Source organism: Cricetulus griseus, chromosome 6, assembly GCF_003668045.3.
Source record: "Cricetulus griseus strain 17A/GY chromosome 6, alternate assembly CriGri-PICRH-1.0, whole genome shotgun sequence".
In the NCBI taxonomy this organism is placed as follows: Eukaryota; Metazoa; Chordata; class Mammalia; order Rodentia; family Cricetidae; genus Cricetulus; species Cricetulus griseus.
Window position 1 is genome coordinate 73,461,320 of NC_048599.1, and position 14,072 is coordinate 73,475,391.

Consider the following 14,072-nt stretch of genomic DNA (forward strand, 5'->3'; position numbering starts at 1 on the left):
CTGAGAGTCAGGATCTAGGCTTTGCTTTTTATCACTTAGCTGTGTTCTCTTGGGCATTCACTGACCCTCTCTGAGATTTTGTATTTTTTCCTATACCATGAAGACTAATGTTTACCTTGCTTTCATCTTTTAAAAAGAGAAATCAGTGTTTTATTGCTGCACCAAACACTTGTGTAGACTTTTTTTTTAACTTACTAACAATGGCTACCTTAGGAGCTGTCAATTCTTTTTTTTGTTGTGGGGGATAGCTGTCATTTCTTAATGTCTCTGTTTTCACACAGAAGTGACCCAGTCTTCAGAAGTATCCAGTGGATAAAAAGTGTGAAGGATGAGGGGTCAGATAGAGAGATCTGTAGGCAGAGGGTGAAGATAGGAACTGAGCCAGATTGTCCCAGCCCTGGGTTCTTAGCTACTGGAGATTCCTTCACAGATGAGCCCATGTGATCAGAGCAGAAACCAGGCCAAGCACAGTGAACAATGCCCAGATAAGATGGCAGGCCCCATCACATGTATTTTGCTGCCTGTCTCTTCTCAAAGCTGTCAGTGAAGACCCTTCTCTAGAAATATGACTTCAAACTTTCTTCTTCCTCACAGCCCGTGCAAGGCTTTGACTATGCCAAGCAGCATCTGGGCCAGCAAGGGGCGGATGAGGAGGTCATCCCTGTGACTCAGGAAACAGTGGTTCTTCCCATACCTGTCAGAGATACTCCTCAAGAAAGAGAAACGGCTCAGGATGGGAGCACAATCAAGACGGCTAAGTCCACTGAAACCAGAAAGAGGTAGGCATGGGTGAACTTCACCCTCCTGTCAGCAAGAGAAATAACTGACCTGAGAGCTGTGGCCCTCAAGTGAGTTCCACTGTTCTCTTTAATGCCATTCCCCACCTCCCAGCCGCCACCTTGTGAGAACTCTAGGTTGATTAGCCATGACACTGAGCCCTACATCGTAAATAGAGGTAGCCTTTCTATTTATGATAACAAATTTGGCTCTGGTGTCACATTGTTGGCTCCTCTAAAATTGGTGCCTCTGATTCATGACAGTTGTGTTTTACCAGCAGCGTCTCATGAAGCTACTGCTTTCAGTCAGAATCACACTGAGTGTTTACTATGAGCAAATCTCTTTGGAACAATTGGGGATGGTGGCTGGCATTAACATCAGACCTCTACATACATATACACACCCACACCTATGCCTACACACATGAGAACACTCAAACACATGGAAAAAGAAAAATGAGAATGGAAAAATAACCTGAGCTCTTTGACTGGTGTTGAAGGGCTGTAAAAATGTGTCTGATTGATTTCTGCCCCCAAGAATCCCATGATGGGAGAGACATGGAGGTTAATGATGGAAGAGCAAGCATGACAATTTGGGATACTCACAGTAGGGTCTGAGGAAAGCACAGTGGCAGAGAGCAGAGACAACAAAGACCCATGGTGCCATCCAGGCATTTGTCACAAAGCAGGCCCTTCCACTGAACCTCGAGGGTGGAGGGGTGGGAGTAGGTGGTATGGGTAAAGGGACCATCTGAAAGTGGGGGAGAAATGAGGTGTGTGTGGGCTTCTCCCCACAGCATTTCCCTGGAGTTACTTCAACCTTCACAGTGGTTAGGACATGGTAAGATGTGAGAACAGAAGATGGATTAAAATTTTGGATGGCCTTGCCTGCCAGGCTCAGGAGACTGACCTGATTCTCCAGGCCATGAGAAGCTACTGAAAACTCTTCCAAGGAGATTTGACATCTAGCCTGTACTTTAGGACCATTCTCAAGGTGATACAGATGATAGATAGGAAAGATTAGGCTAGAGGCTGGGAGACTCATTACAAAGTCTTTGGAATGGCCACGTAAAGAAACAGGGAAGCCAGTGGCAGGCCCTATTGGTTAGCTAAAGCAGCACTCCTTGGCAACCGATTCTCCCTTGTTTCAAAGCACTATGGAAGCAGAAACACTTCCACCCTGCCTCCCTCCCTTCTGATTCTTTCTTATTTAACAGATATGCACTGCCTATTTGCTGTTTGCCAGGCTCTGGAGCTATCCCAAAGAACAAGACAAACTTTGTATTCATGTCAAAGTTACCATCTAAAATGGAGATAGAAATTCAGGGAAGACCTTACTAATTAATGGCATTAGAAAAGATAGCATTAAAATGATATGTCTGCCATGGGGAGGCTTGCTAGAGGAGGAGTGTTCCAAGCAGATGGAGCAGTGTGTGCAAAGTCTAGAGCGAGAGAGATTCTTGACATGCCTGAAGAAAAGTGATGTAGTCAAGAAGGCCAGTGTGAACTATCGAGGAAATAACAGCAGATGAATTAGGGAAGCTGCCTGTAGCTAGCTGGTCATGTCAGGTATTAGAGACCAAAGTCAGACTGGATTTGTATTGTAGATGAAGATCAGAAGTCATGGAAGGGCTTGAAGAAAGAACTGACAAAGAACTGACATGCGCTGATGGATTAAAGGTTAGCTCTGTGTGGAAAACAGACTATAGGGGTTCACAGTAGAAGAAAACCCCAGGACACCCATTGAAGCGACAGTGGCATGGCTGGCGAGCATGGCGGTGTGAGAGCGGCTGCACTGTTAAGAAATGCTGTGAAGGAATGCATAATGCAGATGGTAGGCTGCCACAGGGCTTGGAAATGAGTGAAGTGCATTTGCCATGTGTTTGTGTTAGAGAAGTCTGGAAGATCAGCTTATCTCTCACCAGTAGGTACACAAATGAAAGTGCTGAGAACCACTAATCGTATGAGACTGGAGTTCCCAGGAGAGGCTCAGGGTAGAGATACAGTTATGGGAGTTGGTGGAGTTCTGTTTTCCTGTGAGACTGGAAAGATTCGTTTAGGAGGAGAAAGATAGAGAAAGGAAGAGCTCCAAGAACTAAGCCTTGGAAGCACTGCTAAGATTAGAGGTACAGACGATGAGCCAGAGTCAGCAAAGCAAAGTGAAGATGCAAATGATGATGAGATGAAGACAAGGGGAGGAGAAGCCAAGGATCAAAGTAATTTGAGGAAGCAAATACCCCACTATGGATCATTAATCTCCTTGTCTCCCACCACAACATTTGGGGGAGGGCAGAATCCCAACTGACACATTTTTATTCAAATTCTTTAATTACTACTCATACTTACATATCCATCCCCCCCATTCCCTCGCCCTCCCATCCTCCCATGTTCCCCACCAACCCCCCCAACCCATCCCCCAACTCCTCCCCAGGAATAGTGAGGCCCTCCACTAGAGAGCTTCAAAATCTGTCATATCATTTTGGGGGAGGGCCTAGGCCCTCCTTGCTGTATCTGGGCTGCAATAGTATCCCTCCATAGGGAATGGGCTCCCAAAGTCCATTTGTGCTCTAGGGTTAAAGATTGCCTCAACTGTTAGAGATCCCATAGACCGTCTTGACCTCCTAGGGGACACCCACATTCAGAGGGCTTGGCTCAGTCTAATGCTGTTTCCCCAGCTTTATGACTACGGTCTCCATGCTCTCACTAGGTCAGGTCAACAGTTTCTGTGGGTTTCTGCAGCCCCGTTTTGGTTCCTTTGCTCATCCCTCCTCCCTCTCCACAACTGGATGCCAGGAGTATGGTTCAGTGCTTAGCTGTCCCACCTGACACATTTTTAAAGCCCTCCTAATGCCAGTCAAAGAGTCCTGGTTGTTTTCCTTTCTCTTTTTTCTTTTTCCATTTTTATATGTATGTGGTGTGTATGTGTCTGTCTGTGTGTGAGTGTTCACATGTGTGTAGGCACAGGTGTTGGTGTGCATGTGTATGTGGAGGTCTGAAGTTTATGTCAGCCACCATCCCCAATTGCTTCACAGAGTTTTGCTCATAGAAAAAGACCTCTGCATGAAGTCAAACAACAGAGTTGTATTTTATTCTAGAAGCTCTTGGTACCTTAAAAAGAAGTAAAGAATAGAACAATGGGTTTAACCTTATGTGGAAAATAAAGTTGAAGGCATGAATTAGTCATCTATAGCCTGATAACAAAGCACTCCAAAACTTCGATGCTTAAAACAAATTGTTATTTGTTCAGTTCATGATTTGGGTGGGTCAGTAGCTTGAGCTCTGCTGGATATTATCTGAAATTACCAGAACACCGATCAGGTGATAGGAATCCAGTCGACAAGGCTACGTTGTTGCCAACAGCCTTATCTGAAGTGGCCCAGGACACTAGTCCTCTCTCCACATGGGCTCATGTTCCAGCAGGCTTTTCACAAAGAGATTCCAAAAGTCCAAGGGCAGCTAGAAAAACAGCCCCAAATGCAAATATTTCTCAATTTCTCAAGTCTCTGCTTTTGTCATGTTTCTTTTCTTCCTGTTGGCCAACCAAGTCACATGTTCAATTTCAGAGACACTGTAGAAGACTTCCCAAAGTTTGATTGCACAGAGGTGTGAACAAAGTTGGCACCATTACTGCATTGGTCCACCCAGCATGGAAGGGCAGAGCAGAATTAAAACACATGCAGCAGATGGTTTTTCTAGGACTCATCCATTGTGTGACTTATAGCATTATTCTCATGCTGATCCTTGCCAAGCACAATAAAGTCATGTTGACAACTTATCACCCATTTACAAGAAACTGAAAAGGAAGAATTGCTAAATTAAGATATTGATGTAGCACTTCTGAGAAGAATAAAAATTCTTTCTTACCTATTCAAATTGAGTACTTTAAATCCTGTAGGGATTGATTTTTGAAACTTGTTTGAAAACAAGCACTTCTTGAGGTAGCAAGGAGTCACCTCTTGCTAATTAAGTTTAATTATGTATTCCCATTTTTATTAAGAAATATTAGCTTATGAAATAGAGAAAAGGGGAGCAATTTCTATACTGTGGCATGATTTCTACATCTGCTTCATTATTCCATCATAAAAGTATAATTTTACTAAGGGCTAACTACAGCATTGCCCAGGCTGCCCCATGAACCTCATCTCTGTTCTTGAATGTCTGATCATGAAAATCCAAGATCATTTTTGAAGATTTTGTATGTTCATGTATAGTGCATGTGTATGTGTGTTTGAGTGTGTGCATGTGTCCACATTCATGTGGAGGCCAAAGGTCAAGGTTCGATGTCTTTCTGTCTTCCTCTATGGCTCTTTTCCTTTTTATTTTTTTCCCACTGAACCCAATGCACACCAGTGGAGGATATGAGTTGGCCATCAAACCCTAGGGATGTGCAGGTCTCTGCCCCTGCACTAGGATTATAGATATGCACTGCCAAACTCAGGTTCTCTTGCTTTTATGATAACCGAACCTTCTCCCCAGCCCCATTTTAAGTACCAAACCTAAGTGCAAACCCATTATGAATCAGGTTTCTGACTTCCCCATCTTGCCACATCAGTTTCCTCATTCCAGCTACCTATAGAATGACTTGTAGGCCCTCTCAGAAGGGGTCTGCTAGATGAGCCCCCAAATTTTGCAAGTGAAAAATCAATGATTTAGTAATTATTGATATTCTTACATTTTTTAAGATTCTTTAAAAAACAAAAGTCTGAACATTCAGTCACCAATGGGCTACCTCCCCTTCCTCCTGTCTGGGGACTTGGTGATGCTATTTTGTTTGTCTGTGACTGGGATGAACATGCCAGGTCAAGGTTGAAGGATAGTCAACCTCATAGGAGCAGCCATAGGAAAAGGACTCTTGTATTAGCGATGAGCCATACTGTTTAGGAATTGGTTAGGTCCCACACAAGCTGCACATCTATCTGCAGTTCCAAAAAAGGGACCATTGAGTTCCATAACCTTAAATCTCAATCTCAGAGCTGACATGTGTTTGCTTTCAAAAGTACTTTTATTAGTGTCATGTGCACACATACACACACACACACACACACACACACACACACACACACACACACACACACACAGACACACACTTTCTACTTCTGACCAGGGGTTTGGAGTTAGATGCTCACTGTAAAGAGAGGTATATAGATAGAAACAAAGACTAAAGCAGATTGGATTTTTCTCCACAGAAATATAGACAGAAACAAAGACTAAAAGCAGATTGGATTTTTCTCCACAGAAATGTGCTCACTGACACCTTTCCTCAGAGTGAGAGAAACATCAGAAGATTCTTTCAGGATCAAATGGGGAAAAGGAATTAAAACGTTACAAAAATCACTAAGCAGCTTACAAATGTAAAATAGATTACAAATCACTTTCCACTCCCCCACCCTCCCTAGAGGTAAATGAAAATCTTTTTATCCAATAAAGCCAGCTGGAGAGTAGGTGCTGTGAGCGCTCAGATTCTGAAAACAATTCAAGGGCATATGTCTCCTCTCTGTCTCTCTGTCTCTGTCTCTGTGTGTGTGCCTTCCCCCCACAACCAGCAAAGTAGTCAACTGGATACATATTATATGTGTTACATATATAATAAGTATACATTCAATCACTTAATACCTGATCCATATTTCCCACTGATAGTTTTTGTAGTACTAATGAAGCAAAATGACAAAAAAAAAAAAAATTCAGCCACATAAGTTAGAAGATGCTGCGTTAAGTGAAACAAAGTGAATCCTGACAGAATTGATCCGAGTCTCTGGCATGCTACCACAGTCAGAGGCATCCAAAGAAGAAATGCAGTGCACATTTCCCAAGCCCCATGTGCAAATGTTTAGTTCGTGTGTGCTACAGAACATACTTGGCAGGTACTGCCTCATCCCGAACATTCTAACCTTCACTCTTGGTAACTTGTAGAGTTCTGTCTTAGTTAGGGTTTCTATGGCTTTGACAAAACAATATGACCAAAAAGCAAGTTGGGGGAAAGGGGTTTATTTGGCTTGTACTGCTACATTGCTGTATATCATCGAAGGAAGTCAGGATAGGAACTCAAACAGGGCAGGAACCTGGAGGCAGGAGTTGATACAGAAGCCATGGAAGGGGGCTACTTGCTAGCTTGCTTCCCTTGGCTTGCTTTCTTACAGAAGCCAAGACCACCAGCCCAGGGATGATGGCACCACCCACAAAGAGCTGGACGGTCACCCATCAATCACTAATTAAGAAAATGCCCTATAGCTGGATCTGATGGAGGCTTTTCTTCTCAATTGAGGTTCCCTCTTTTCAGATAACTAGTTTGTATGTCAAGTTGACCTAAGACTAGCCAGCACAGGTGCCAACATGCACAGAACTGAGCATTCTAAACTCACACAGGTGGTGGAAGAGGAAGAGAAGGAGGAAGACTGTGCTGGAATACTCAGCTTTCCCCCAGTGATCAAGGGCATTGACCCCAGCCAGTTTTTCCATTGCAGGCATTAATTGACTCTATTTTCTAAATGTAGACAACAGACAGTAGAAGAACAAGAGATCGCTAGGTATTTGTCCCCTGATCGTCTTCCACACAGGGAGGTCAGCATTTTCAATTTATCTACCCCCAGGTAGGCTATGAGGCCTCCAGAGGCAGCAAAGTCTCAAGTGCCCACTTTCCCACAAAGTTCTGGAGGTGAGAATTCAGTCCTGAAAAAGGATGAAGGCCCTATGACTTGCTCGCATCTGAGGTTGCTGTCTGAGACACTGGAATTAGGATGCTCTGGGGTGAGGGTGACTTGTCACTGCCTTGCTTAGCCCTGGAAACCCCTCTTGGCCTCCATGACATTCACACTCCTCACTTTCTGACCAAGGTGGACCATGTCCAAATCCGGGATCATTATTACACCCAGTGACCAAGTTTGGAGGCACTCAACATAGTCCCTAGCACATAGTAGGCACCCCCGCTGTTTGCCCTCAGACATCAATAGACTCGTCTATCTGGCACAATGCTTTGCACAGAAAAAGGCAACGAAAGGCTTTTCTGGAGGAATGTGCATCTCTGATAAGTGCCTCAAAATACGAGTAGTAGCTAGTCAAGAGTATGCAAGTGTGGAGAGCTGACAGTGAAGACCCAATAATGTAAGACTTCATCTGTAGTAGTTATGTAGGCCTGCGCTGGGCAAACAGACAAAGAGAACCGTGTTCTATGTGTGGCCAAAGATGCTCATGTGACTCAAACACTGATGACACAAAGCTGTGTAAAGAGAGGGCGTGTTACACAGACAGTGTCACTACTATTTCCTCAGTCACCGAGATAGGTGATGGATTAATGAAACAGAGATAGGACTGAGGGCCGGCCTCATTGAACTTTCTAGAGAGTGAATGCACTTCAGGACAACCAGCCACTTCACCTTTGAGCAAGTGTGGATGAGTGTGGGTGGCTTTTGTTTCTTTTGTCTCTTGTATCATTTCTTCTTTGCCACTGAAACTGGAATGAAAGGCTGCAGATATAAACTGTGCAAGTAAAATAACCTTGGGAGGAGGCTGTTCTAGTTGAAACTTACTGTCTACCCTGTTGCTATGGTTACCTCCAGCAGGTCGCCCAGTGAGAATGGCTCTGTCATCAGCAACGAATCAGGAAAGCCCAGCTCAGGGAGGCGCTCACCCCAGAATGGAATGACACAGCAGAAAGTGACAAAGGAGGAGACCAGGAAGAGAAATGGTGAGAAACCTCCCCACCAAGTACCCCTCTAACCCCTCCCATGTAAGCACACACACACTTGCACACGAATGCACACACTGTGTGCTCACCTCAGGCATCTCTATTCTACCTCTCTGAGGCCTGGAGACTGCTGGGAACTGTTGAGTGATTTCTGTGTCCTCCTTCCTGAATCAGCCCTCACTCCCTCAACTCCATATTTGTAAAGAATGGCACACTTCCTGAGGAAAAAAATCTTTCTAGAACCAAGTGGTGCTTGCTTAGAACTTTTCCTCATTCTTGGGTGAAATGACACAATTTCCAAGGCCAAGCCCAACAAACTGAGAGATCTCCAAAGTGCTGCTCATCTTGGGGGTCCCCAGCTTCCTGCCCTTAACCCCTTAACAAGTTTCAGGGGTTCATTGTGTACCTGTGAGTCCAGATACTGTAATTTTAACTAACAGGTCTGTCATTAAAAAAAAAAAAAAGTATTATAATAAAAAACAAGTCAGCCTTGCTGGGTGGGCTGTTGTATCCAGTTGTAATCCAAGCTTCTTAGAAGCTTGAAGCAGAAGGATCAAAAGTTTGAAGCTGGCCTGTACAACTAAGTGAGACCCTGCTTCCAAATTAAACTTCACAGTGGTGGGATGCTTGCATTACCCTAGGTTCAACCCTCCGTACCCTCTAATTAATTAGTTTAGCTGTGTGACTCATTCTTCTGGGATACTTTAATGTTTCATTTCACTCCTAAAGTAAGAGTTAAACAAGAAAACTCTTAATATAATATATATTTGATTGGATCTGGAGCTGGGACAAAGGAAGGAGGAAATCGACACTGAGTGAAACTGTGGAGAAAACAGAAGTGCATCTTTCATCGCCTGGCCAGGCTACAAAAAGAATTGAGCACTTTGTGTGTGAATATGGCCCCTGTGGAATATTCAATTCCAATCACAGGCAGGGTAACTAAGGCTAATTAATAAATGTTAATGTACAGACTAGCCCTGTTTTCTGCCAGACTTATTGCATCCATGGCTTCTACTCTTGTTCTCTGGTGAACATATGAACTTGAAAAGGAAACACACTGTTCTGCCAGCAAAATGGCTGACATAGGTCTTTGTGGTCCTATGGCCTCATTAATTAGCCTAGCTGCAAGATAATTTTAGAGCCCATTTCATGAAGATGTTTAAATATAAGTGAGAAGGTTGGGTATAAAGGTAGAATTTTGAAAGAATCAAAACAAACAAAAACAACTTAATGTCAGGCGTGGTGACTCGTGCCTGCAATCCCAGCACTCAAGAAGCTGAGCCATGAGTTCAAGGATACCTGTCTCAATAAATAAATAAATAAATAAATAAATAAATAAATAAATAAAATACAAGTAAGATGCTTTTCTTGACAAGTGCAGGTACTTGACCTCCTAAGCCAAATGTAATATTTTATCTAGGAGGGGAGGTACTTAAAGGAATATGAGGGTTTACTTACGGGAGCAGAGGTGACTCAGAGAGCTGCAGCGCCAAAGCCCACTGCAGCATGGGTAGCAGCTCACAAAAGCAGGGGACCTGGAGCACACTGCATAGCCTGCAGGCAGCTCAACATGTTGGAGACTATCTGTCCCTTCCAAGTGACTCAAATCTCCAGTTGGTTTCTTCCAGGCAGCTGGTTGGGTCTTTGAGTCTTCTTCTCAGTTTGGCTTGTCTGAGCATGACTCCACAGTCTTTTATTGCTTACTCTTGGGAGAGAGAAGCCTAGTGAATCTGGTCAGTTTCAGGGATTTCTTGAAGTTATTTTGAGTTACCCATAAACTTTAGACCTAAAATGACAGTCTACCTTGTCATTTTGCATAATGTCTGTGGGTCAGAAACTTGCTAGCAGCTTCCTAAGGTTGTTCTGACCTGGGGTCTGGCATAAAATCACAGTCATGTTGGCTTGGCTGTAGTGACAAAAAGATGGCTCTCTCATATGTCTGTTAGTGGGAGGCTACCATATAGGGCTGCTTGAATACCCTCAGAACATGGTCAATGATTTTTTTCTGGAATAAGTGACCCAAGAGAAGACTAAGTGGAAGCCATCATGTTGTTTTCTAATGAGGGCTTGAACACAATGCGCTGTTGTTAATGTAACCACCATTTCTCTTTTGGTTTAAAAAGTCAGTGCTCTCACTGTAGATATTAGTATCAGGTAGTAAGAATGGGAGCATCTTGGAAACCTCCATAGCATGGAAGACCTTTGCAGGAGTTGACTAGGAAGTGGGTGATGAAGGTGGCCAAACATACATTACATAGTAAAACTACCCTCTAAAAATACATACGTATCTAGTGACACTTCTGATAGAAATTTCCCTCTGTCACTGGCTGCTTGGTGACCTGATATTTGCAAACCAATCCAGGAAACTTTTAAAATGTCCAATAATGACCCATTGTTAATCTATAAGTTGTTTTAGCTACATTATAAAATAACTATTTCCTTGGTTTAATTTGACAGATCTTCTGTGATTATAATTGACATGCTATATTTCTCAATAATTTAAATAACATCTCAAGTCTCTTAAGCAGGTAGGAGGAAAGATGAACACATCTACAGTCATATTTTATGTAATACTTATTTTGCTTCCAAACTGCCTACTAGTTCAGTTGCTTGAACAGGCCTAATTTATCTTGCTGTCATTCTTATACCTACTTCATGAGAATACAATTTAAAAACAAGTAAATCAGCTAGATATGGCTGGACTTGAAGCAACTTCTGTCAGCTTAGTTACAGAAGCACAAAGCCAACTTGTGTCTTGCAGCCGTCACAGCAGAATGGTTTGTCAGATGGGAGAATTAATTTACCAGTGTGTAGGAGGCAATGAGTCCATGTAATTAGAGGAGTTGTCTGTAGCTATGAGTTAGTCTCTCTGGTAGTTATTTCATAGCTTTCTTTTGTTATAGATAAGTACAAGAATGAAAAAGCTAAATTGTTTTGAGAAACAGTCTTCAGAAAAAAGTAAGAGCAACCAAGTGATGTGTGTGGCTAATTGACCTGGGAAACTTGTCGATTAACATTGTGCAAAATGTGATAGCTTCATCAGCAGAGACCAGCTGAAGATTTGTTATTGTGGCAGTGGCCAGATTGAAGGATAGATGCGGAGTTTGGCCAATTTTACTTTTCTCATTTTTATAAACAAATTTTCTTTTTAGTGTTTTCAGATGTGTGCTGTCCCCATTTTGAAAGAATTTTTGTTTCTTTCTGTTCAAGTGTAACCTTTAAAATTCTTTCCTACCCACTGATAATACCATAACTGGATAAATAACTGGACCTTAAATTTAAAGGTAAGCCATGGGCAGAGCCACACACTGCAGTTTGAGGTGCCCCACATTCCAATCCTGCAGCTCCCTATATCTCAAAACCCACATGTTTCTCCTGGCTTTAGTGACCACGAGTGATGAAGAGGAGGGAGCGGGTCTCTTTGACAGTGCTGGCAAGGCAGCAGCAGCAGATCCCTTTGACACATCCTCAGGATCCGTGCAGCTCATTGCTATCAAACCATCAGCTCTGCCCGTAGTGCACCCTGCCTCAGACAGGGGCCAGGAGTCCTCAGCGGCGCTCAATGGTGAGGTAAGCATCCATGACCTGGGTGGAGAGTCCAGCTGGACCACGGGGATTCAGTGATCCCTAGGCACGTGGAGGGCAGCTTGTGTCCAGTGGTCTCGGGCTCTGGAGGCCATTTATAACTCTGGGTGCGCCAGGCCTCAGTGATGTGAAATACAAATCATGCAGAGTGAGTTTGTTGATAGCATTTTCCTCCTGCAACGAAAGCTCAGAGCAAACCTTGTGATTAGACAAGCAGATATCAGAAGGCCTCCTTCCCGGACCCCTCCTAAGCACACATAGTCTGCAGCCTTTCTACATTGCACTCTTGTTCATTCAGCTCCCATTAGGATCTGTGTTGTTGGAGTAATAGGAGAGGGAGAAACTGAGAGGGAAGTGGAGAACATACTGTCATTTGGGCAGGGAACTGGCCACTAGAGACTCTGAAATGACATCGATTTCTGTTCGCGAGCTTGAAATAGCCCCATGGTTGCTTTCTAGGTGGTGTCAATGTCAATCAGCTTGCCTGGGCATCTGGCTGAATTGGTAAAGTGCTTGCCATGAAAATCTGGGATCGGCACCCATGGAAAAGTGGGGCACACCAGTGTGTATCTGTGATTGTAGCACTGGGGCGCAGAGGCAGGTAGATCCTGGGGCTCATTGATCAACCAGTCTAGCTGAATCTGTGATAAGATTTTAAAACAGCTGTCACATGTATGAGGGATTTTTATCAAAGAAAATTAGATAGAGATAATGGATGATCTGTAACAGATGATTGATCAATAGGTAAGGGAGAAGAGAGTTGTCTCAGACAAAGAACAGGAAATAGGGTTGAAGATGCCATCCCCTCTATTTTCCTTTGGCAGTAGAATTATCCATGAGCTGAAAAAAAGGGTTTATGAGTTTTTACAAATGTTCACATGGGGCCACTTGTGCAAATTTACATTTTACATGTATGCACTCATGTGTGCATGCATATACAGTTTTCTCCGGTGTTAACGTGTTGGGTTGATTGTTCATTTCATTTCTACCCTGCTTTTGTCTCCTGAAGATGGTGGGAGATTTGCAAGGTCTAAAGCCTTTTTCTCATCATGCCCCAAGGGACCTACTACATCCCTGTACAACTGGGTGTCACTAATGCTCACTAAGCCAGGACACTTGTGACAGTGCTGTGTGCACCTGTATGTGTGTTGCAAGAAGGACTCTTTTCTGAGCAGGAAGATTGAACTGGCCTTACACTGTGATGAGCAGAGCTTCCAATGTATGCAGCAGCAGCACTTCTATTTTTAGTCAAAGAAACTAGAGCCCAAAGGGTGAGGTGCTGACTCAAGGTCATGTTGATAGCTGGAGTTCAGTTGCCCTATCTCTGCCTCTTTCCTCTCCTGACTTATACTCAATCCCATCATTAGAAATAGTGTTGCACGTAGAAAGAAAGTATGGTCTCGAAAGCTGTCTTGCCAGAGTTGGAGTGCCAGCTTGTCCACTCACTGTCTCCGTGACTCAGGCAAGTGAGTAGAGTCCTTCGTGCCTCAGCATCTCTATTCACGAAATAGGCCGCTATACATAAAGCACTTAGCACAGTGACAAACTCATAAACAAACACATTATCATCATTACAAATATTTTGTTTTTATTATTGTTCATTCATCGATGAGGAAGAATTAATTGGTCACAATTTGTCCTTTCTGTCCCTTAACTCTGTAGTCTTTCCTGAGGCACAGTTCTGTGTTCCCTCCCCCATACACACACAAGCCTCTGGAGTTGGTACTAATGCACTGTTAACTGCCTTTGATTATGACTGTTTGCCTAGCTAAGGCTCTCATTATAGCCACCATACCTGGGTCTCTTTGTCCCATCCTCATGATATGAACATCATACAAACAGACTCAGAAATTAGGACAGATCCCTCTCCTCCAGGCCCAGCTCATTGTCATGTGAGGAGAGCACATGAGTACCCTCATTCAGAAATGGAGCCATGTTCCATTTGGACAGTTGAACGAGCAGGCCTTGTTGGCACCTCTCACAGAGCTTGGCACAGACTGCAATAACTCTTCTTCCTTCTTTTAGGGATG

General features: G+C 43.5%; 1 protein-coding gene across 1 annotated transcript in view; it reads left to right on the forward strand.

Moving 5' to 3' along the window:
* Kiaa1549l (KIAA1549 like) overlaps positions 1 to 14,072 on the forward strand; it is a 267,208-nt gene that overhangs the window by 200,936 nt on the left and 52,200 nt on the right. The window contains exons 12-14 of the mRNA XM_035446940.1: positions 595 to 779; positions 8,330 to 8,457; positions 11,843 to 12,027. Of these exons, the coding sequence (XP_035302831.1) occupies positions 595 to 779; positions 8,330 to 8,457; positions 11,843 to 12,027 (498 nt within the window). The remainder of the gene's footprint in view (positions 1 to 594; positions 780 to 8,329; positions 8,458 to 11,842; positions 12,028 to 14,072) is intronic.